Here is a 26,425-nt window from a genome sequence, read left to right as displayed (position 1 = left end):
AATATGAATTTAAAAATACGAATATGAATACATAAAGTTACGCATACATCTTTTTGATAGTGTTCTTACTCCATAAATGGGCAACTGTGTGTGTCTGTGTGTGAGAGAGAGAGAGAGAGAGAGAGAGAGAGAGAGAGACAAAGAAGAGGGAGATTCACACAGCTGTGGTAGTTCAGCTCAGCAACTGTTTATCTGTCTTATCTCTGTCACCATGACAACAATATAAACCAAGTTTTATTGGCTAAAGGTCTACCCTGAGTAGTGTGGATTGGGGTGTGTATGTTTGTGTGTGTGTGTGTGTATGTGTGTGTGTCAGATAACACTTTTGTGTGTATCTCTTACAAGTGTGCAAGAAGGCTCTCAGTTAAGACAGATGGAGTCTTTATTAAAGTATTTGTGAACTGTGCAAGATTAAATTATAAAATCTGAAAGAAACTCCGTGTACAAAATTTCGGAGTTCCTGAAATATTTTCTATCCACCAGTGAATACTATTGTGGATATCCTTAATTTGTTGAATTTGTTTTAGAAAAAGTACTAAGCTGAGGCCAATTGATTTACTTCCCTTTTGCCATCGATCAAAAAGCATAAGATGTGATAATCATTACATGTGGGGATAACGGTGCACATTTAAAGACAGTGCCTGCTGGAAGATAGTCCTAGTGTTGCACTTGGCTGTTGTCTGTGTAACATCGATGTGTAGCAAACAATAAAAAGAAAGCTAGAGAGAGTAGTTCAAACCCTGCTTACTTTCTCACCAACGCAAAGTAGAGGCTGACATTTTTGGGGGAATTCTGTGGGTATCGGGATTCCTGTAGGATTCCAGAGGGGTGGAAGTCAACTTTAATTTGCATCATGTGACTGAGACAAGAGCGGGAGAGATGGGAATCAGAATAACAACAGGTCAGTTTTCATATGCAGATCTAATAAGAAGAAATACTATTTCCACAGGAACGGGAGTTGGATGGGACAGGAGTGAAAGTCCACTCACCTGTCACCCTCTACCTCACAGCGAGCCGATGACTGAAGTGGGTGTAGATATGGGATTACTGGTTTTGCAGAATTACAGACAGTTCACCAAATGTTGACGTCTAAAAGGTGTGGAGGGAGGAGGTTTCAGAAACTATTTGACAAATACTTCTGATGGAGTGTGCTTAAGGATTGGACTGCGTAAGCAAGATGTTTTTTAGCTTCTAACTTCATGTCAAACCACAGTTTAAAGTGTTTCTGCTCCGCTAATACACCTACTGAGACTGCTTGTTATCTTTTCAATTGCTGATTTTACGGTGCAAAGTTCTTTTTTTTATTCTTGAGTAACATTTTAGTGACTGACACTTGCCCACAAACAGAGCAGAACAGATAGGATTATACTGGGGGCCTTTCAAATGTGACTTATTTATTTGAATTCATCCACAGTAATTAGCATTACACCACCCCTTATCATTGAATGATCGTGAATCTCTTCCACCACAAGTTAAATCAAGTTATTGTCACTAATACAGCACACACACACACACACATACACACACACACGCACACACACACACACAGAACAATGCAGCAATGATTGTAGTATGTGATTGGATTGCAATATGTTTGTTTTGGAAATGAAATCCTGATAATTAGTCTCTCCTGACAGCGCTCTATCTCCGCCCATCTGTTCCATTTGGCATCCCTCCACCAACCAGGAGTCCCTCATCGCTCCGTCCCCATGATTCAACCAACTGAAACGCTTTTACATACACCGAAAAACAAGCAACAGTGCTGAAAGTCACCCAATCATCAGCAAGCTCAGGGGGGGGGAAGATTGCGTGTGAGTGTGAGTGTGAGTGTGCGTGTGCGTGTGCGTGCGCGTGTGCGTGTGCGTGTGCGTGTGTGTGTGTGTGCGTGTGGATGTTTAGTAGCGGGAATGACAGCCAACATGGACAGACGGACAAACAGATTGACTGGTTGTGTTCTGATAGATAATTTGATGAGATACCGACACTTAGTCTGGTTAGAAACTGTAGGTGGGGACAATGGGAATATGTGATACAGAAAAGAAAACACCAGGAAGAGGCCAAAGGATAAGATAAGATACTATTGATGGAGGCTACTTTACATATTTTTTTAAAGCAATACTATGTAACTTTTTGTACTTTTAAATAATGTTTCCAAAACCGTTTCAGTGATTCATCGACTTGTAACAGGGTGAACGCCACTTCTGCATTCGCTTTGGGGCTCTCTACCGGCTCTTTACCGGCTATAACCGCAATATGCAAGCTTGCCAGATCGGTTCGCGGATCTGTAGTTCCAATGAGACATAATGGGACAATTTCGCTTCCAACTTGTAGGGGGACCACAGCGGGAAAGTTACATAGTGTTGCTTTAAATAGCTGAGAGGAGGGCTGCTCGATTATGGAAAAAAACATAATCACAATAAGTTTGGTCAATACTGAAATCCCAATTATCTAACACCCTTACTCGTTGACTTTTGGAAAAATGTGACATTTACTGAACTTAGAAAAACTCTGAAAAAGAGACAAATCAACAAATGATGAAATCAACAAATCAACAGTGAAACAGATGAAACAGATGCATTCAAATGTTTAAAAAGTATTAAATAATAAAGAAAATAAGATCACCTGCTGTAGTGCACTTTCACAATCTTTTGAAAACAAGTAATAAATAAAATACAAAAACAAAAAAATCTCAATTCAAACATCAAAATCGCGATCTGCAGATGTATCAGGAGAAGCATTCAAGCAGTCAAGCTGATTGCGTTGTTGATAAATTACAAGCCATTTTAAATATACCGACAAATCCACTGTAATACATTTTTGTAATCCTGACTGACAAAAATTGTTCTTTAAAAATGGTAGTATTGCTGTGAGGGTTTATTGTAGGGTGCATTCTTTTTCATACTTGAGTGGATCATCCTGTTAAACCCATGGCCATTTGCCAGCGTTTATAATATACAGTAAGCAGTCAGCCAAATGACAGTGTGGAGCAGATTTATAATTACATGAACACTGAGTGTAGCCCGCAGGTAAACACTAAACCCCAAGTTTAATTATAATAAATTGTCATCCAAGGTGACGTAGACTCAGAGCTTACAGTGCTGGGGTGGGGGCGGGGTTTATAAAAGGCTACATGAACAGCAGCAGTGTTTCCAACAACGGCAAAGGAATGGCCGGAGGCTCCAATCAAAGGTTCCTTTTCTATTACTTTGAAGCGACAGTAATGCGTGTGAGAGTAAGTATCGGAGACAGACTTCAGTCCTCTTGCTGAGGTAGAATTTTGCACAGCGACAACTTGGTTAAACTGTTGTCATTACAAAAATAAGGAACCTTTACTACACTTCTGTGATAAACTGCACAAATACTGAACAAACAGTATCCCAAATGTGAGTAGATTTACGTGTACAGTACATTTTGGAAGGCAATCCCCCACACTGGTGGGTAATGTCTGTACCAAAGTAGTCATGTAATAAAAACTATACTGAGACTCTACCGTGTTGAGTTTGACACACACACACACAGACACACACACACACAATCCCAGATGTGTTTTACGTGCGTCAATGCTGCGAAACGGACTTTCTCAAGCATCCCTGTTTTCCCTGCATGAACAATAGCAGGACTCTGACACTGAAGCAGCTAAAAAGCAATTAGCCATCATTCTATGTATAAATTTCTTCTGGGACAAAGGCGTATAATAATCTTCTCCTTTTAGGATAGACTACACTTCCTGTCACACCATTGCATCACATGTCCCTTTGTCAGTTTTCAGCATGTAACTATGGAGAAGGCAGGTACATACGGAATCTGTTTGCATCAAGTTATGGTTTCCTTACGTTCAACTCCCTACATTTTTTGTGTTGCCAAGTAGTCCCACGTGACCTGCCATCCCATAACATTTTAAGAGGCAATTCACCAGCGTCCCATGGGAAATGAACAGCGCCAGACTTCAGTGGGACAGTGGGACACTGAAACAGCTGAAACCAGCATCATTTCAGCTACATACTGCACCAGAGCCATGTACATATCTGAGTGTAATTCAAACACCACACCGCTGAACTAATACAATTATTTGCAGGATTTGAAGTGAAATCATGACTTCAGATGTAACGCCTCTACCAAGTTTTGAGTACATTTTTCAAAATCTCATCCTGTCCCCGGACTACTTTCCAGCTGCTCTCTTTCAATCTATATTTCCCTGTTCTTTACTAAGGCCTACTTTGTTCCTCCCCGTCCTCTATTCCTCTCTATTTGCTTTAGAAATACCTCTGCCAGCTTTCACAATCATCATGTTTACATTAGGCTCTCTCTCTCTCTCTCTCTCTCTCTCTCTCTCTCTCTCTCTCTTGCACATTTCTCTTCCTCAACTACATTCCCTGATCATCTCACCTCTCTTATTTTTGCTTTATGTTGTTCTTTCTTTCAGAAGGTTTATACCTTCAAATTCGATAGTTATGTATTTAAACTGTTCCACCTAAAATACTTGCATGATTCCATAAAGATGCTGAAGTCACCTCATGATATTTCACTGTTACATTCAATTAACTTTTGTATGAAATGAACTGCTCCTATTTGCATCAGTGAAGACTCATTATGAGCAAGGTTGTCCAATCAGAGCTCAGCGGGGCTCACTCACTTCAGTTCATCCAACCAGCCCTCCATGTGACTTTGCATGTGCATCCCAACACTAAGTCTGACACTTTGATTATGTTTTTAAGATTGCATCCATGTTAAAAGACCACTGAGAGATTCCTAAGGCAAAAAAAGATTTATAGAAATATATTTAGCATATATGTTTTGAATTACCAACTGCTTCAATGGTACAACATTGATAATAATTTGTACATTTACACAGCTTACTAAACACAGTATGTGGTCGCATAACCACATTATCATAACCACATCATAACCACATAAACGTGACACTTTAGTAGTATTTAATGTAATTTCTTTAGTAATTGAATGCAGTGTTTTACTCTTTCCTAAAGCTTCCTTAAGATACACTAAACAAGGCTATAGAAGCCTGTAGTACGAGGTATTATAAGCTATTGCCGGGTACCAAACCTTAATACTTTTAAACACTGATCGGATGCCTCCATAAGTCAAAAAATTGTCATTCAAAACCAAATTTCAATATCTAAGGAGAAAGTCTTGTCAGTGAGCCAATAAGCCTACAGCATACTTGTACCAAGATCTAATGCATGGATTTTATTAATTTTATTTTATAGTAATTGGTACTGAAAAAAGTATTGTTCAGGAACCAGTATTGAATTCACTGCATAGTATCACAATACCCAGCCCAAATTATAGCAGTACAATACTATATAAATGTGAGTGTGTGTGGAGGACGAGCACAGGTAACGGTTAATGTATGTCTAATATATCAATATTAGTGTATATCTATAATCTATATAATCTATCAATCTATAATCGTTCCAAATCAAGGCCACACTATTTCAACCTCATGTCACGGCACGGCTATTCTAAACTCTTTTTTTAGTTTTCTATTAGCAAAGGTTGTGGATAGTACCTGGTACTTGGTACTTTTGGTACCACCACCACTCAGTCAATGTTGCAGGCAAGCTAAGCCGATACTTGAAAGTGGAGGTAATCACTGCACACCACAGACTGGAGAGAATCATCACCAGCACGACATGGGACATCCCGCACAAACTTTTAAATAGCCAAGCTACCGTCGATTGGAGCCACAACTTTTTATTCCCTCAGCACAGAAAACTGAACATAGGAATCCAGCGAATGTCACGGCAACTTCCAGTGGCATCCCAATGGTGAACAGCAGTGAATCCCACCTACACTGAGGGGGTAGTATCCACAGTGGGAATGGAAATAGAGAAAAGCGCCTGTACCAAAAGTGGGTTGCGTTGAGCCTGACCATGCAATGGACACGAGGCATTTGTGGTGAAGTATAGCGTTTTCAGAGGTAATTGTTCAGAAAAGGTAGACCACCATTGGTTTTATGTCTTTACATAAACACATCTGTAGGACATACACACAGCCTCACTCCTTTCTTTTTCACTCAACCTCTCTTCTCTGTTTCTCTTCTTTGTTTTTTCTCTCATTTAGTTTATTCCGTGCTTCCTACTTTCCTCTCCTACTTCCTCTGCTATGCCTTTCTCCCTCTCTGTTCCCCCACACAGTAATATGATCTCTTCTATCAGGCCGACACAGCCGTGAATCAAAAGACACAGAGAGAGAAATATAGTACAAACCTTAGTGGCCCCACCCCCACTCTCTCTCTCTCTCTCTCTCTCTCTCTCTCTTCTACAACATCCCTACCCCCAACAACCCTCTTCTCTCTCCTTCTCTCTTTGGTCCCTACCCCCAACCACACCACACAGCTCACTCTCTACATCCACAGCGTCTATCTTCTATCTCTCCTCCCTCTCTCTGAAACAAATATACTCACTGACAACAACACAATGCCATACTGTATGATTCTGTATGCACAACATTTCTTACACGTTATGTTAGATTCTAAGCTTTTCTAAGCAATTTCTGTTCTTCCAAGCAGCAGATACAGCACAGTGAGTGTAGTCATTTGACACGACAATACAATGCAATACTGACAGAAGGGCTGCTCGATTATGGAAAAAATCATAATCATGATATTTCGGTCAATATTGAAATCAAGATTATTTAACACCATTACTCGTCTTTTGGAAAGATGTTGCAATTATTAAACCTTGAACTGTGAAATTTCCCTTTATACTTTTGGTGTTTGAACTTTTCTTTTCAGAACACAACAAAATACGAGTTTACTTGCAAAACGTCATGTGCCAAATAACCATTTTGTTTCACTTAATCTGTTTTTATAAATATTAGGAGACACAATCATAATCACAATTACTATTGTCATCAATTGCACAGCCCTAACTGAGAGTTAAATAAAAAAAAAAAAAAGTGAATAACCAAAGCTCACGAAGACATTGATGTGATATTACGTTCATGCCCAATCAGCACTTATTGAGGGCATAGGAGCCCTGCAATTTCAAGTATCTATTATCTAATAATTGCCATACTGTAAGGTTTTTGTCAATAACATAGTATGCAAGAAATCATAATTAGTTCTCCATCGGACATCAATCAAACTGTATCTTTAGAATGTCACTGGCAATTACGTATCACAAAGCAAAATGTTATTCCAAACAAGGCTAAATTAATTTTTTTGTTATCCAAGATCCATCTGGAGCTGGCTGTCCACACTCATGGTTAGTTTTTTACAGCTGTTAAGCAGACAGCAGACTTTTCCCATTCTGAAATGACCACTCAGGGAAGTATATGGAGATAGTTGGCTGGCACATGTAATAAACAATAGGATACATTACCAGCACACTTAAAAGCCCAAAACATACCCAAAACATGCATAAAATTAGTAGCCCACTTAATCTGGAACCAAAGTCAGGACAGTGGAGGCACTTAGGCGGGCGCTCTCTAGCAGACAGTTTGAACCATAGACTGTACAATTAGTGGACGTAGCATCTGGGGTCACCGATTGGTCTGTGGACTGCCGTTTGGAAGCCTTGAGTTTGGCAATAAGGGGGTTGCCATCTTGTTTTTTGCAACCAGATGTTTTGGCGAGAGGGTGGAGCTGGGGAGGATGACGCCTGATTATGGTTGCAATGCACAAATGTAAAGAGAAAACCCTTCAACCCTTTCAACCCTTCTGAAGAGCGTGATCTAGTAAAGATTTAGTGGCAGGTAAACGCAAACCTCCGCTACTGGGCCCATTCATAAACATGTACGGCAAAGCAGAAAACAAGAAAACTGTCCCCAAGGTTACCAGCTAAAGCTAGCGGTAGCTAGCTAGCTTGGTTAGAAGAATGCTGTGCAAGGCATTTCTAGGCAACTAAAATGTTCCAATTAACTCTGGTGAAGTGAAAAAACATCGTATGAGGGTAAAGTTTAAGATTAAAAATATGGATAGCCAAAAACAAGTTAGGCTATTTTATTGTACACGGTCAATAAAAAAAATAAGACACAGTTGTGATTGACCAGTTTGGTGCTTAGCCACGCCCCTAAAGCATCCCCTGCTTTATCGTATATTTTAGAATAACTGGGACCATAATTTCCAAAATGAACATCATGCTGTATTGACTTGACTTAAGACTTGAAGTAGTAAATAAGACAATAAACTTATTATCACAATATTAAATCAAGCAAGAAATAGGGTCATTTTCTCTTAGACTTCTGTAGTACATTATTTTCCCAGTCTACATTTTGAACCCAGCATCTCTGGTTGAAGCAAAGCTTTTGGAAACACAACAACATGCTGCTGTTCGTGAGGGGGAAGCAGCTCCTCAGTAGTGTAGTGATGCTGTGAGTTAATAAATGTGAGCAGGCAGGGTAGGATCTGTTAACAATCCAATCAATCATTAAATTGTACACCAGCCACTCAGTGATGACAGTATATTCTGACATCATTCAATCCACTAACTCCATGACAGAGATAGATTATAATGTAAAAGCAGTCAGCAAAAGAGAAGAAAGTGGTCCCCCAAGTACTGTAAATTATAACCCTTGGATCAGCAGCAACCATCAGTAACAACTGGCTCAGTTTGGGTCCCACTGTGCTAAAATGATGTACATGATAAATTTGAGAATGGATTGTATACAGTCAGCAAAGCCTTGTACTTTATTACGTGATGTTATTCGGTTTACATCCCTAGAAATATATTTGCATGTCATGTCAATAAAGCTTGTCACAGTTTGACATGTAAAACTAGTGAAGTTATTTTGACAGTATATTTTAACATTGTCGTGTATATAGAAATGCATTTTTACTTATTTATCTATCAAGAAATTGCATTATCCAACCAAACATCAAAATGAATGCGTTCCCTTTTATTGTGCTAAGATTGAAGAGTGATTTACCCTTATAGCTGCACTCATCAGCAGCACCTAGTTAAATAATTAAGCAATTAATCACTGTCACATGGAATGGTCCCATTAGTCTTGTGTGTGTCCTAAGGTACCCAGACACCTAACTCTGAAAATCTATCTATCCATCTATCTATCTGTCTGTCTCTGTTGTGAATATGAGCCTGACCTTTGACCTAGCGCCTGAGGAAGAAAGACAGCAGAGCTTCCCAGACACCAATTAACCCTAAGTATCACTGAAAAGAAATGAGAGGAGCACAACTTCAGTAAATATTAACTCTTTTAAGCATACCAAATCTAACAATTTATGTTCCTCACACTTTAACTTACCATGTATTTCATACTAACCCTAACTCTTGTACTGTGGTGCCTATTTAAACTTAATTACCTTTCAATTACCAGTGATGAAGTTCTAATTAAAGGTGTCATTACATCTCTGACAACAAACTGGGAGCAAAATTAGAACATTTGTATCATCCAGTGAGTGGATGTGATGAAAATAAATGAGTAACACTGGGATGTATAGCTGCGTTAATAAGTGGAGTATAATAAAGCAATTAATTACTACTTAATTGGCAGGGCAAGAAGCATGAATACACAGAGAGGTAAGATAGCTATCCCCCAAAAAAATCTTCTTTAGACATTAGGAAACAGAAGTAGCCTATGTAGGTTCCTTCTTTCCTTGCTTACCTTGTTGGTACCAAAGGCCGGGTCAGGGTAGGAAAATTGCCCAAGCCTGGTGTGGTCTGACGCGGTCAGAGGCTGAGGAGGAGGCGGGTAAACTGTTACATCCATGGCTCAATATACATCCACTTCTCCGTCTGTCCTTCCCTTCGACTTTCCTTCTTCTCTTATCTCTGTGAATGTCTGATAACCTTAATGTTTTTTTTTACAAAGTTATATGTTTTGGCGAGTCCCTCAGCGACCATACAGAGAAACAACCACGGTCCAAAAAAGCAAGCTTCTTTTGAAAAATAATGCAGCTTTCCAGCAAAAAGTTCGGCGAAATAAACCTAAACCGAGTTTATGGAGTCAGTGAAGTTTAGACTGATGCTCTCCTGTCCACACCGGCTTTCATGCTGCTGCTGTAATTAACGTTAGTAAACTTCCTAGTGAACCCACTTCTTCACTACCTGGCGTTAAAAACAACCGGCAATAGTTAACTTTGCAAAGCGTCGTTTTCCCTCCTTTTAACGTTGTAGGTGGCGGTGTTTGGTTCGGACATGGGACGTTGTTGGACCCTGTCTGTCCCTGGTTGGGACTCTTGTGTTTTAATTTTCCTCCGATGCTGCTGCTGCTGCTGCCGCGCGTGTGCTTGGTGCAGAGATGCCTCGCGGACCAGTCATACAAAGAGCTGCTGCGTCAAGTTAGCAAGAGTCAACCAAACACACCCGGATGTACAATATCTCACAAAGTAAAAGCGCAGAGTCTGTCACGTGTCTATGTGAAAAACAAGACATTGAAATGAACAGAGAAAACAGAACTTATTCAACCCGTACACGAACTCATTACCTTAACTGCAATCACACATTTCAGTGGTGTGTTGCTCAAATAGTAGGCCAGTGTCGCAGAATCGTGTTCGGCAAGCGATTTTATTTTGAAAATAATCGACACATTCATTTGCGTAAATGTTGAGAGACAGGATCCAAGGGAGCTGAGCTGAACGGCAGAATGTGCGCCATCTAGAGGTGGAGTGAGTGTCAAAAAGGTCCTGCCAGGTGTTTGACCTTAATAAATTGAACTTTTAGTGAGTGAATGGGTATTTCAATAATAGGGGATGAATTAATATTACTATTATAAAGTAACAGTCAGCATTCAATAGAAGCAATAAAAGAAAAGAAAGGATTGCAAAAAAGATGTAGTCTATGTTTATTATTGATGTGTCTGCTTTCCAGAATATACCCCCCAAACCCCCCAAAGACCCTAAAACTCAGGTCCACTCTGTGTCAATGCGTCCTTTGTAATTTGATTACTTTATCACAATTTCCACACCACTCAAGTGGCCTACAATCCGCAAAATCTGGAGTGTGTGTGTTGTGTGTGTGTGTGAGTAGGGGGGGCAGTTAACATGTTAATTAATCCAGCTTTTGCTCATACTATGTCTCATACGTACAGCATTGCAGTCAATTCTTCAATTTGATTGGACGATTCAAGCCTTTCATTCACCATTAAGGAACTCACCTTAACCCAGTAAGTCCTGGCATCCGGTTGTCCTCCAGCCCGTTCAGGCTTCTTGTTTCCGCTTTGTTACGCGCCGCTCAAAAATTAGAGTGGTGCGCGCCCTCTGAATGCGCACCTAAAAACCTGGCGCATCAGCGAGATCTACATCATTTTGACGTAATACTGGCGCGTGCCACGCTTCAGTTGTGTTGCAAAAATGGATCAGCACTGTCACTGTTAACACTCGCACGTGATTGCAACACTAGTTGCAGTCTTTTCCTGAACAGAGGTGGCACTAATGAGGAAAGGCTACTTTTCTACAGACTAAAAGAAGGAGAAAAGGGTCATCTTAACACAGTAAGTTTACAAGAGAGACTTGCAGTTGGACGGAGCCACGCATTAAAATAGCCTTGGTATGGACAACTTGTTTTTGGTGCATAACCACACCCTTAGTATTACTGCCTTAAAGAGTAACACAATAAATGAATATACACAATTTGGTTTTATTCTGCATACATAATCACATAAATTCACGTTGGTTTGGTTGCCAGACGTGGGGATTTTTCAAGCAAAACTCATATTGTTCGTAAAAGCTGCTTTTTCAGGTAAAACAATGAAACAGGCTGTGTTTTGAGAAAGAGAGACTAGTTAATACTCAACAGCCAAAGTAGAATATGGATGTTTGGATGATCTTCAATGAACAAACAACACATTTCCAATATCTGGAAATAAATACACAAATGCACATAAACAAAGAGATTCTCTCCCTCCCATCCACACATGCGTGCACATACACACACACACACACACACACACACACACACACACACACATAGTACACTTAAAAAGATGCTTACACATGCATACCAAATGTAAAAATCCACTCTCACACTTAAACTACCTGCAGACAAACACACAATCATGCTCTAAATAGTCTAAAACACACGTGCATTTTGGAAACATAACATTGGACACACAAGTACAGTACGTACAAATGCACATACAATGCTGAGTTTATACAAACACAAATAGGTATCATAAAATGCTTTCCTCTTTTTCATGCATTCTCAAACACTCTCTCACTCTCTCCCTCACACACACACACGCCAAAAACCAGCCCACACATACTTAGTGAACATAAATACAGTGGGCGTTCCGCCCTTCCCCCACACACACACATACATATATACTATATGCACCCCTCCCCTCTGAAAAAGACATAATTCACTTGCACATTCTCCTCCCCCACATACTGTTCCTCTCTATAAAACTACACACACACACACACACACACACACACACACAAACACACATACACCCACACACACACCTACACACTAAACCACATGCACACATGCACTAAACCAATCAAATACACATGTAGACTTAAATACTCTACACACACACACATACACACACCACACACACATACATCCACCCACAACTATAAACCCAACATGCAAGCACACACCTCAAACATATACACACTATCCCTGTGCTGCACCATATGCCCATGTACAAGAAAACATGTATATATATAAATGCATGTGTGTGTGTTTTTGTGTATGTATGTATATAAAACACATGCACAAGCAAACAAATCACAAAGCACACACACACTCTCACTCTCTCTCTCTCTCTCTCTCTCTCTCTCTCTCTCTCTCTCTCTCTCTCTCTCTCTCTCTCTCTCTCGTCCAGTTCTTAGATTGCCATGCATGAGTTTTCCAACAGATCTGATAGGTTGAAATAGTAATGTACTGTAGCATTTGAATGATGTGTGTCTCTTCATGTCGGGGATTACATTATAGATTCATAGCACAGCAAGCCACTCCTGGGTAAAAACAACCAGCCCTTTAGGTATTACAGCTTTCCAGTGTGAGAGAGGAGGTGCATGAAACCTGAGGTTATCAGCTAAAAGGAGTGTATTAGGTCAACAAAATGCAAAAAAAAAAAAAAGGGTTTTGCCAAAATGCAGCCTAAGACGTGCGTTTTGTAAACTCTGGGATGTCCACCAAAATTCAATATAAAGTTCTGTCGGGAGTTTAGATGCATGAAGTTGAGGAGACTGTTGTGTTCATTGGGAACACTTGCAGCGGAACAGAGTAGTACTTTTATGCCACAAATGGTAACAAGGCATAACATTGCCTTTTGAGATTTTATTTTTTGGCTGACCAAGAGTTGGGATCAAAACACGTGTCATCTGAGGGCTCTTGTCCCATTGGACTAATTTTTATAGGCATCAACTCTCCCACATTTCAGCCATTACCTCAGTGATTATGTAATTGTTACCCAAAATAATTGCAGCCACAACCAAGAACTTAGGCCTAAGTAAGACCAAAAAGTAGTGCAGTACTGTATGAGTAGAGGATGAGATGACACAGTCTTGTGTTCAGCTATCACTCATCAAAACAATATTTTTGCTTCTATAGATCTTTATCACAGCAGACAATTTTACTTGCAGAAATAACACAGGTGTAACTGAAAACCATTAATTATGGGTCCGTTCTCTTTAAAGGTCCCATGGCACGAGGATTTCACTTCATTTCTCTTTGTTAAGTGAGTTCCTCCAGCCTGCCTATGGTCCCCCAGTCGCTAGAAATGGCAATAGGTGTAAACCGAGCCCTGGGTATCCTGCTCTGCCTTTGAGAAAATGAAAGCTCAGATGGGCCGATCTGGAATCTAATGAGGTCATAAGGGGCAACATTACAACGTTACCTCCCCTTTCACTGCTTTGCCCGCCCAGAGAATTTGGCCCACCTTTGAGAGAGAGACATCATGGCTTTTAAAAGAACAAATGGCAGTTGGTCAAGGCCACACCCCCAGCCTCCACCTTGCCCCCCCTCCTCAATAGCCTCAGACTCAGAAATGGCACACCCTAAGGCTCTGGTGGCTGTAATTCTGCACCAAGGCTGAATTTTGGGTAAGAGACTTTAGATACAGTATTAGGGGACCACTAAGGCCTATATAAAAGCATCCAAAGAGTACTATGTCATGGGACCTTTAAGCGTCTCTGCAAGCCAGCAGCTTTAGCAGCAAGTGTAGCTGGAGTTGACTTATTTACTTACTTACTTACTGAGACCTTCAGGTCCATAGATTTTAATTTGGTTTATTTAGGCTTTGGTTTTCGGGTGTCACCTTGTAAACAAGAGGAAATGAGGTGCTTTTAAGAGCTGCCAGGCTCCGATCAGCAGACGTCAGCTGTGTCCAAAGCCCCTCTGGGTTTATCCACGGCTCTGCTCTGACATGAATGTCATGTAGCATGGCCTTCATTATCTTACTGCTTTCAAACCTTTCATTTCGACCTACTGACAGCAAAATGGAAAGAAGATAAACGTATCTTCGCTTAGTCATTTTGAACGTGGGAAAAACAGAAGAAAAATGTTGTTTGAGTTTGTAGCCCAATATACAGTAAATTATAATGTATAATCTACAAGAAAAACACTCAAACCCAAAACCTCTAACCGGGGCCTGATCTTGAGGGTGTTTCCAGTTTGCCCACCAAACTGTTAACAATTTAATTTTGTGATAACAGAATCATGTCATTTGATTTTATATCAATAATCTTGAAAATGAAGTTTCACTACGATCACCATCTTCGATCATCTACGATCTTATGTACAGTGTTGACAGCAACACAACTAAACACTAAATGCAACACTTTATATTATTAAAACAGTACGTAACACTTTTCTTCTCATAAATGCTAAATATGTAAATATGTTCCAAAATGCAATTGCTTGAATGTTCAGATAATCTCTCAGATTTTCTCTCTGTTCTAATACACCATCAACCGCCTCATATTCCTATTTTTATTGTTACACTTTGTCTTCACATGAACCTTTATTGTATTCTGGATTGCAGCACTTTGCATGTCCATATGTCTTTTTGTGATTATTTGTTATCTTTTTGCCTTGTTGAAAAATGTCTTCTTGTGGGACAAAAGAAGGTTTGAAGTGAACTGAATGGTTAAGATCATGTGAAGATCAGCGCCTCCACATTTCTGTTCTCTGCGTCATCATACAGGACCACTAGTGCTCTGGTTGTGTGCATCAAAAGCAAATCAGCAACTCAGTTCTGTTATGAAGCATTTCTGTTGTAAAACAGCTCGTCGGACCATTCTGGGTCAAATGTGTCTACAGCCAGGCCATCATTTCTATCGTTCTATTTCAATAACACTACTCACACCGTGCGCTTTGCACACCAAGACCTGCAGAAAAGGTTTGGGAACTACTGCATCAGCCGTTGCCTTCGCGGACCGAGTCTGCGCTGTTGTCATGGAGATTGCTATGTTGTCATTGACCTTCGACACTAAATTTGATCAAACTGGAATTATTCTTTAGGGAGTATTATCATTCAAACCGTGGACAACCGTGGAACTTTACATTCACACACCTCATGTCCAGTTCTAGCTGCATTGATGTATTTGTGTTGATATCAGTATCAGCACCATGATCTCCATCTGCAGGTCAGCAATTCAATTTGGGAAAGAACAGGACAACAAGTAGGAGGCTTGTAACAGGAAGAGAAAAAGAGAAGTCATATTGAAAGAAACTCTAGACATACAGATTTATTATTAACTTTTATGACCCTTGCACAATCCAACATTTTCTATGTCTTCCTCTCTTTCATTTCTCCTTATTTTAATCTAACACACACACACACACACACACAATGATTGTCTGATCTGACAGTCTCATATCTCATATGAATGTCAAGTCCACTGAATTCATTTGCACATTTTTAGCTGATGGTTGATGCATCATTCAGGCCTATTTTTCCATGCTGTCACTGTTTTACACCCAATCTCATCATTATTTCATACTGGGCTATTTATTATGCTGCTGTACAGCACACACAAACACACACACGCAAAGTTGGAACATCGTCTTCATTCGTACACTTTCTAACAGAGTTAGCGTTTGTATAAACACCACAAGTAGAAGTAAGTCTTCGTGCTTAAGGTAATTTTAGCATCAGCTCAGCATTAGAGTATGTAGACTGGCTCTCTGATTGGTTATATAATTATATCATTTTGCCAAAGATAAAATAATTCTAAACAATAATCTTGCTTTTGGGGATCATGAAGCTAATATTTTACGTAATGGATGTCAAAAGTGTAGTTTCAGCAGGAGAAATCCTTTCAGTTTCCTGTAGAGGTGAAGGTAAATTTCCTATTATAAAAATTGTGTCTAAAGTGGAATTGGTCCTATCACTGTATTCATTACAGGTAATAAAAATGTAGCCCTAAAACACTGTTTACCCACCAGTGTGTAGCACGGCCTTCAGCTGTCAGACTAAAGCTGTGTTTGTTAGACTGCAACATACAATCTCATTTATACTTATGTAACCAGTAGTTTATGTTCTTCTTCTTCGTACATCATTTTATCTTGTTCCATTACTTTGTTTATTTGTAGTCCAAATGCTCAATGTGAGTCTAGTGGCTCTTTTTTTAATTAGACAACTTCGTTCGACAGGATTTGAATGTGGGGTCTTCATAAGTCAAGTCCAAAACAGCACCCCTTAAAGGTCCCATGACATGCTGCTTTTGGATGCTTTTATATAGGCCTTAGTGGTCCCCTAATACTGGATCTGAAGTCTCTTTCCCGAAATTCAGCCTTGGTGCAGAACTACAGCCACTAGCGCCAATTCCACAATGAGCTCTCCTTAGTATGTGCCATTTCTGTGTCTGTAGCTTAGGGGAGGGGGAGCAAGGTGGAGGCTGGGGGTGTGGCCTTGACCAACTGCCACTTTGCTCATTTGAAAGCCATGATGTCTCTCTCTCTCTCATGGGTGGGACAAATTCTCTGATGGGCAAAGCAGAAAAAGGGGAGGTAACCTTCACAAGGAGCAAGATTCCAGATCGGCCCATCTAAGCTTTCATTGTCTCAAATACAGAGCAGGATAACCAGGGCTCGGTTTACACCCATCGCCATTTCTATCCACTGGGGAACCATAGACAGGCTGGGGGAAATCATATTAATGTAAAAAAAACTCATAAAGTGCTATTTTCATGCCATGGGACATGAAAAAATCACTGTTAAAATACACTCTTAGAGTGATCACTGTAAATTGTATCATGTACAGGCTAAAAGGAAAGTCTTTATGAGAGGATATGTGTTTAAGTCTGCTCTGCACACAATCTATCTATCTATCTATCTATCTATCTATCTATCTATCTATCTATCTATTTTTTTGAAGGAGTTTCAGTTTGCATTGGAGCATTTTAAAGTGATCTGAAAGTAAAAATGACATGAATCCAGGCTCTGAACTGTGCTCTTTTAAAGGTCCTGCAAAGCTCAGTGAATATGGTGGGGGGCACAGACACTGCCATTTAGAAATATATACACTCATGTTACTGGTACCAATAACATGTGATATAAATATAATAACATGTGCATACAACGTAGAACGGTGCATCATACTGAGCAGTATTGTACTTATTGACTGAGCAGATATGTACATTTAACTGAGCTCAGAATTGAGCCCACCTACACTTGGACTGAATCAACTCACACATCAGTTAGTATTTAGGTCAGGAGTGAAATGCACTTGTGTCTATTTGCTTCTATCTTTATCAACCTCTGTTAGCCATACATTGAAACTGAAAAATCTAGAACTTTTCGTATCATCGCCTTCACTGTTAAGAGTAAGCCAACATTATGTTTAATCTACCAAAAAAGATGACAGAACGTTTAAAGCCTCTCTTGTAACGCTGTCTGAAAATGTCCTGCAACCAGATCACACAGCATAAATTATCCTTCAACATTAAATGCAAAATACGTCAGCTGGCACAGCATATACAGGCCTACACAGGATATACAGGTCATGACTGCAGTTTTTATTAAGTGATGTCACGTAACATACTTTATTTTCAGATAAGACTTTGAGACTTAGATTTAGACTTCTCTTTATTAATCCTTTTGGGATGACTCCCGCAAGGAAATTGAAATTTCCAGCATCAGTTTTAGCAAGAATACAGTATAGAAGGCAGTATAAAGATAACAATAATAACAGTATTAAAAATAGTAATAATAAGACTGAGTAAGTAGCCTAAAAAACACCAACATTAATCAAACAACACACACACATCAAATTTATTACAATATAAGGATTAATTACCCAACCAACAAGCTGCACATTTTATTAGCAAACACACCTGGCACTCTGCGTCACGTTTGACACCCGTTGCAGAGGTTAGGCCCATCTGTTCCACGGGAAACGCAACTGATGCACTTTTTTCCCTTTTTCATCAATGAAGGTCCAAGTCATATTTGCAGTTAAAGCCATTGGTTCCATTGACTTACATGAGATCTTAGTTGGGTTTCCAAAAAATCACTGTGCCGGACGGAGCCACGGTGCCGCTGCAAAACAGCCTCGGGAAGGAACTTGTTTTGGTGGAACATGTGTAAGTTTAAAGTGCCCATGTTATGAAGAAACACTTTTTCTGGGATTTGGGGTGGAATGACATCTGGCGGAATTTGATCTATCACTTGACATATCTTGTTGTACAATTTCTACTTTAGTTAAAAAAAGGAACATGTGCATGAGAGACTTCCTCGAGCTGTCTGACTTTCTTTTGCTTTCCCAAATTATTTACTGTTACTGCTCTTAAAGACTTTCCAAATTCTGATTGTACACAGAGTTGCTGCACTGCCTGTGCTTGTCAGTCAGAACTCGCAGATTCAGAAGATAGAGTTGACTAGCGTTGACTAGCACTAATTCGTATTCGTATGTATAAAGGGCAAACAAAAGCCTATAGAATCATGTTTCTGATTGATTTAAGGTAGCACAGTTGTGTGTGTTCAGGTGCATCAGTCCATTTTGGAGCTAAGCTGCTACGTTGGTAAAAAGAACTGGGTTGGGAAGAAGACATGAGAAATTTGGGCTACCAGTGTGCAATAAGACTTCAGCCTCTCACTGACTGTTGACTTAAAAAAATAATAATTAGAGATTTAAGACTGAGTAATTGTGTTTTGTGTGTGTGTATGTGTGTGTGTGTGTGTGTGTGTGTGTGTGTGTGTGAGAAAGAGAAAGAGAGAGAGAGAGAGAAAGAGAGAGCGAGGAAGAGAGAAAGTTAAGAAGAGGAAGAGATAGTGTTGCTGACAGCCTGTCAGTTTGCATAGACAACAATGTGACGATTGGTCTACTCCGTTTTGACAGGTTGCCCACACACACACACACACAAACACACACACACAAACACACGCACACAGTAAGTCCACAACATAAATAATAATAATACAATACAATACAAAGACAATAACAAAACATAAATCATTGGATCACATGGTTTCAAAGTGCTAGTTGTCAATATAAGGTAAGAGGTAGGGCGGAGGACTCTATTTATTGAGAATATGGCATTGAACTGTAGCAGAAGAAAACGAAGTAATCTCAACAAGAACTCACTTATATTACTAAGGGTGTACTACTACAATTCCAGGTTACGGTCACTTCATTTTAGTTCCTGCATGAGCTGGTCAGGTTTGGATTAGATGTGTTTGTCATGTCTTCCTGTCATTGGGTTGCAACTAGTGATTATTTACTACTTTACTAGTCATCCAATCAAATTGTTTTTTAATAACTGATTCATCTTTAACTGAAAAATGCCCAACATGATTTTCAAAAACCTAAAGAGATGTCTCAAAATAGTTTTTTTATTGTTGGTAATTTACTATTAATAGTTAAATTAATAGAATTGCATAAATTCAACTTTAGTAAAAGCAAACTCCACTGATTTTAGGTCAGTCACTGCACTCAGCCAAGAAAGATTTACAACACTTTGGAAAGAGCCAGGCTGGCTGTTTTCCCCAGTCTCCAGTCTTCATGCTAAGCTAAGCTAATCAGCTGCTGGCTCTAGTACATGAAAGTGGTATCAACCTTCTTATCTAAATAAGAAATCTGTTATGACCTTTATAATGTATCAATGACATCTTGTAGAAGGTTTTGAGGAAGAAGATGTGGAGGGCTTGAATCACCACTCATATTGGAGGACTGAGAGAAGAAGACGTGAATATTCACTCAGTCATATAGTTGTAATATTTGTGTCTTTGTTATGCCACCAGGTGAAGGAGATCATCCAGTAATTAAAAACCTAAAACGTCCCATTTAAATTACCAAATGAGATTGAAAGGACACTTTTATGATGAAAAAGCTGTGCCACCATCTCTGCAGGGAGCTGAGGCGTGTCTCGATTACTTAAACAAAAATCCAAGCTAATAAAAAGATGTCATCACGTATCAACGACGTCACAACCTGCTCCAGTCGGTGCAAGAAACAACAAGGCTGGTTTTCGCTGCTACACAGGGTGATTTTTTGAGTTGGATTTTATCCCAGTTTGTAGAGAATCATGAAGCTGCTAACACTGACCCAGACAAGCCAGTAAAGTAATCCATTTTAACATTTATAGAGCAATTTGTTTGTAGTACATCACAAGGCTATCTATTCTGACACTGTACACACACACACACACACACAAGCACACACACACACACACACACACACACACACACACACACACACACACACACAACGCCTGAATGGTCTAATGCAATGACACAGAGAGATTGATTCAGGCTTCTAAACAGGCCACATCCCTTCATTCCTTCATCCCACATATTCTCTTCTCTTCTCTTCTCTTCTTTTCTCTTCCTCAATTTTTGGCTATTACTGTACAGATGTAGAAAATTACTAAATAGTTAGAACTACAATCTTACCTTGTGTGGGACAAGGTAAAATTGTAGTTCAAATGAACATTTGTGTGTTTGCTGTTTGTTCATCGCCATGTTAATATGTCTCCTGCTGTAATGGCACAGACACAGAAAACATGGAACATGGTCTGAGACAGACAGACAGACAGACAGACGGAGAGACAGAAAGGCAGACTGAAAGGAGACAGAGAGAGAGAGAGAGAGAGAGAGAGAGAGAGAGAGAGAGAGAGTCCAAACAGGGAGAAATGGAGCGCAGCACATCAATCATTAGGATGATTATTATGGCAGTTGTCATGGCAACATTCTCCCATCCCCCTCTCCCCTTTTCTCCTCTTCCTCCCTCTCTTTCTCTCTCAAATCAATTCAAATGCGCTTAAATGTCACGGTAGGCATAGTAAAGTGTGGATGACTCTGAAGAAAACAAGAAACTGAGAGAAGAAGAAGACCATACAACAAAATAAAAAAGGATAAAACAAGATTTAAAAAAACATGTTTTTTAGTTAAAGTGCCACATTGTTTTGAGACAATCCGATCACGATTGTTTTCTGATTTGTATCTTATCATCTGTGAGTTGATTCTGAAAGCAGTCACGAGATCTCAGAGAACAAAGCGACACGATGCAGGGTTCAGTTTACATACATTGTCTAACAATCACTCCCTTTACTTAGATGACGTGAGAGTAGATAGATAAGAAAGAGGCTCCATGGGAACGGAGGATTGGTTCAAGGAAGCATCTTCAGAAAGGAAAACAGCTTTGCATTTTTTGACACATATGTACAATACAAATTGAAACAAATAAGAGAGGCTTTGTTCAGAGTTTTTACCAAATGGAACGTAACATATTCACAAATAGTCAACACTTTATGTTTTAGTCTCATTTACCCTAGTCTCGCATTGGCAGACCCTCCTGCAAAGCAAACTGCAGAAGAGTCTGGCTACTCCGCAAATGCCAATAAAACCTGCTCTAGTTTAATGGCATTTCTTTAAACCAATCACAATCATCTTAGGCGGTGCAAAGCACCGGAGAAAAAGTGCAAAATAGGCTTGGAAGGAACTTGTTTTAGAAAAACTTTGTTTACAGAAAACTCCGATTGGACAGATAGTCTAGCTAGCTGTCTGGATGCACCTTGCAGATATGTGAGAAAAGGTTAATCATGGTCTTCCTAAGTCGACCGGAGTTCAAAATGCCGCCAAGAAGGAAGCCCAAGGCAACGGATATCCGGCCTAAATGAGTGAAATCTGGCGGATTTTCCGGAGCATTCCTGGAAGTGGAACATCAAGGATATCCAATACATTCACCCAAATCATGTAATGTGATTCCCATAAACAGATAAAACAGCTGTACGCCTTGGCTACATTGTATATAACTTTATGTTTCTACAACATGCTAAACGTCACTAAGGAAAACAAACAAACCACTATCTATCAAAATCACCCACGTTGCCTCCAAAAGGATCAGCTCCCGTACACCCAACATCTTAGCCCTGAACATTGGCACCATCATGACACCAATCGCTCGCCATACCCACACTTTATACTGTTGCCATCTGGCTGCATATACTGGACTCTGAGGTGTAAAAGGAGTCGCTTTGCACTGCTGAACAGACTATCTCGCTGAGTTTGTATAGATCTGGAGTTGTTTTAAATGTGGTTGTTTCTATGTGTCTACATACAGTTGTGCTCATAAGTTTACATGCCGAGGCTTAAGTTGACTAAAAAGAGGAGTAAAAAAAACATGTTTTGGAAATGTATCTTAATGCCTTAATCAAAAAATGAGGTAAAATCCAACCTTTAAGGACACCAATTTTCTTTGTGAATGAGTCATGTATTGTAAATAAATAAATTTTCTTTCTTAAAATACAGGGGCATATTTTTAATTTTAAAGGCCAGTTATTTCATGGATCCCGGATACTATGCATCCTGATAAAGTTCCCTTGGCCTTTGGAATTAAAATAGCCCCATATCATCACATACCCTTCACCATGCATAGGACACATAAATACCTGGCTAACAGGAGCTAACTGGCTATATCTGGCAGCAGTTGTTGAGCTTGCTATCTTAAGAGGCATGGGGCGTGTGATTGGCTGAAAGTTTTTGACAAGACCACTGTCATAACTAGTGACATCACGAAGTACAACTTCACATGAAATTTCAAAAAGGACCTCATTGAACAAAAAATATCCAATAAAATTCAGTTACATTCCTTGATTATATGAGAATAGCAATGATGAAATTACATTTAAGTAGAAAATGCATTTCCTGCAGTAAATGCTGATAAGCTAAATTGCTAAGGCTAAGTCATGCAATAAACACGCCATAGACCTTTTTCACAGCAGACACGTTGACATGTCATAGTAGGAAAAGCACAGGTGCATTCAAAACCATTAATGATGACTGCAATGAAAATAAGTCCTGGACTTTATTGTGTTTTTATCCTCGATTGTATTTGATGTCTTCTCATGTGTAAGGCATTCTTTATGTAATCAAATAAATCAAATCAAAACCCAAGTGTCGTGCTTTCTCCACCGCCATCAGAACGGAACTCACCGATGGTTACCGGACTTCAACCTCATCGTTCTCAGCCACTCCCTCTGTTCACTCATTGGACTGCCAAATATTTGGCCGGAGAAAACCAATGAATATACCGCAAACCCGGATGGAGTATTAAAGGAAAATTAAAATTGAGCAGAAATACGTACGAGGGTGGAGCCAAGTTAGTATTGTGCATGCTAACTCACTGAACTAGCTTACTGGAACACCTGATGGACTTGAGCCATCGTTAAGGTAATCAGTTTCAGCTGAGCTTTTCCTGCTATGACAAGCTAAATGTCTGCTGTGAAAAAGGTCTATCATAAGCACAGAACAATCCTGAATGAAACACTAAACTTGAACAGTGATAACACAAAAAATTGTAAAAGATATCATGTGACTAATGTAACATGGAGAAACAATCACCTTCTTTTCCATCTATCTTCGGGTGGATGGAAAAGAAGGTAATTATTTCCCTTTGTCCCCTTTCTCCCCTCCCTCTTTTTCCATCTAGTATTATCAATTTTCTCAGACACGAGGAGATCGATGGAGAGTGATGGGATTATGTAATGACCTTATTTGCAAGCATGTTTGTTTGTGAGTGTTATTTTACAATAAGGACATTGTCATGCAGTTTTAAAAACCTGCATGGCTGCCCTTGTCGAGGCCAGGGCTCTTGTTCAGATGAATCAATGAAAGTGAATACTGCTGCTGTTCTCTTCTGTCTGTCTTACATGATCCACCCTGAGTATGTTTACATGCACACCGATATTCAATTATTGTTCCAAATATGACAATATTCTGAATCTGATACAAGTCATGTTAACACATTCCGGCTGGGTATATTCCAAATAAGGCCTGTTTCCAAATGTAGCATTTTCCAATAAGACGTGGGATATTCCAGTATTATTCAGGTTTAACAGGGATTCTTTGGACATGCATTCAGCGCTTTTAGAATATGCGTCACAATCAGGGTTTTTTTTACCCATTGACAGTCAAAGACATTAGAAGCACTTTTACGGTAATAGCTGACAATGTAGATGTGACGTGGGCAACCTGTCTGAAAGGTGTAAGTCTTCTGGTAGCTGTGCCAAGAGAAATCTCAATCACTCCCAATCAGCAGAGACAGAGCTGAACAGCTAAACAGCTGATGTAAGTTGAAACTGTCTGCAAGCTTCTCCTGGCACTACGGTGATTTGTCAACTACGCAACAGCAAGTCGCTTGGTTATGACACAATCGTTAGCCCTATTTTACAAAAATGTCTGCTATGGAGCTATAGTATGAGCTACAAGGTAATGGAGCATTTTGTATATTGTATTGTTTCTTTAGAAATAAACAATGGATAAACAGAGTCTTTAAACACATCAGATGTAAAGGTATTCACTGTCAAAGTGACGTCAAAATGAATGGCGGTCAATGGGATGCTAACAGCGGGACATGGCTTTGTAGCATTAAAATGGCGCCATGGGAGCTACGCCTAGAGAGGAGAGGCTTATTTTGCACGGCTATATGTAAACGGGAATATAAGTGGAACACTAACTTTCATTAGCCAACAGAACGCTGCTTAGTATGACAGACGGACGGAGCACTGATCATATCTCCGGTGAACCATTTTTAAACCATTTTAAAATCAATATTAGTGCTAATATAGACCTCACGCTGCTGATCAGAGAGAGAGAGAGAGAGAGGGAGGAGAAAACAGAGATTGTGAGCCGGGAAACAAAAACAACTAGCTACAACAGGATTAATGAAATTAAATGCGTAGATCTCATGCTCATACACAGGAGGGGTAAATTATGCACAGCGGGGGAAGGAGGCATTTCATTGGTTCTTTCTAAGCAGACGGCGGGGCAGTGATTGGTGGGCGTTTTTACAGGATTTCACTCCTTTTTCAGAGCCTGTAAGTCATTTGATTGCTGTCAGGGTTTACAGACCATTTTTAAACAATGTAGAAAAAAATCTACATTGGAAATAGTTACCAACCGTTCCTTTAATCTTCTAATCAAATATGTGTGAGTGGTAATGCATGAACGTTATTAATCTCTGCTCAGCACCAGATGCAACTTTGATAATTGAACATTTGAAGCAGGTGGAAGGCTGGTGAGTCAAGCAGAAATATTCTGCAGCGTTCTGTGTGCAGCAGACTGAACTACAATATAGTCAAATGCCTTGATGGATGACATTTAGCTAAGTTCAGGATGATAGGAGGAACTCTGTCTCTTCCTGTCTTTATCTATCTGTCTGTCTCTCTGTGTTTTCTGCGTCTTTGCTCTGACACAATTACACTTCAGCTCCTATCAGCTCCCTGGATGCTCCACTGCATCTCAGGAATGGATGGAAACACACACACACACACACACACACTCTCTCTCTCTCTCTGCAGAGTATCTCTCTTTTTGCAAGACATTCTAGGACAGGACTTCAACAATGCGGCTCCACATAGGATCACTTTTTAACTTTTTAACACTGACATTGGTTGTTTGATCAAAGTAGCCCGCTGGGTGGCCAGCAAACTAACAGAAAGTCGAAGCTAACAGAACGGAGTTCTCTGAAGCTTCAACTTACAGTGTTTTAAAGTGGAGGACTAGAGCCTGACCCGCTGTAATCTACATTTGGAAACATGTACCTCAGTCGCACCACAACAAGACTTTACAGGAATCAACAAACATTTTGTTCAAATTATGAAATTTATCACTGATAACCGCAACAATATCATTGCAGGTTGTGTCTATTGTTCACTTTACACACTTCTCCACATCTCTTCCTTCCTTCCTTCCTTCCTTCTATGTTGTCCCACACACACACACACTCTATTTCCAACTCCTCTACCTCTTTCTTCCTCTTCCTTCATCCTCTTTTGTGTGCTGTGGTCATTCAGGAGTTAATGTTGTCCGTGCTCATATGATCTAGGCCAAGGGCACAATGGACACACACACACACACACACACACACACACACACACAAGCGCACTCACCCACACTCTCACAAGCGCACACACACACACACGCAGAAGGTCAATAGTGTGAGAGGGTCAGACAGATGGTCAAGTTAACAAACAGCAGGGGAATTCAAACCATAATGTGTGAATGCCGTCCTCACACACACACACACACACACACACACACACACATGC

The 26,425-nt window shown here is 39.9% G+C and overlaps 1 protein-coding gene and 2 long non-coding RNA genes across 3 annotated transcripts in view; 1 reads left to right on the top strand and 2 right to left on the bottom strand.

Annotated features, from left to right (window-relative positions):
* Positions 1 to 10,230, bottom strand: part of tox (thymocyte selection-associated high mobility group box) — a 50,420-nt gene extending 40,190 nt beyond the window's left edge. Inside the window, exon 1 of the mRNA XM_034888354.1 lies at positions 9,586 to 10,230. Within this exon, the coding sequence (XP_034744245.1) occupies positions 9,586 to 9,690 (105 nt within the window). The 5' untranslated portion in view covers positions 9,691 to 10,230. The remainder of the gene's footprint in view (positions 1 to 9,585) is intronic.
* A 9,607-nt stretch (positions 10,231 to 19,837) lies between these two features.
* On the top strand, positions 19,838 to 24,054 carry LOC117953897. The gene is made up of 3 exons (XR_004658704.1): positions 19,838 to 19,911; positions 20,337 to 20,340; positions 24,041 to 24,054. It is a non-coding gene; the product is annotated as an uncharacterized LOC117953897 (long non-coding RNA).
* LOC117953898 overlaps positions 23,483 to 26,425 on the bottom strand; it is a 6,747-nt gene continuing 3,804 nt past the window's right edge. The window contains exon 3 of the long non-coding RNA XR_004658705.1: positions 23,483 to 23,608. This is a non-coding gene — a long non-coding RNA (uncharacterized LOC117953898). The remainder of the gene's footprint in view (positions 23,609 to 26,425) is intronic.

The sequence above is a fragment of the Etheostoma cragini genome, chromosome 12 (genome assembly GCF_013103735.1).
Source record: "Etheostoma cragini isolate CJK2018 chromosome 12, CSU_Ecrag_1.0, whole genome shotgun sequence".
Taxonomy (NCBI): Eukaryota; Metazoa; Chordata; class Actinopteri; order Perciformes; family Percidae; genus Etheostoma; species Etheostoma cragini.
Note: the sequence above shows the minus strand (reverse complement) of the source record. Positions and strands in the feature narration are given on the sequence as shown.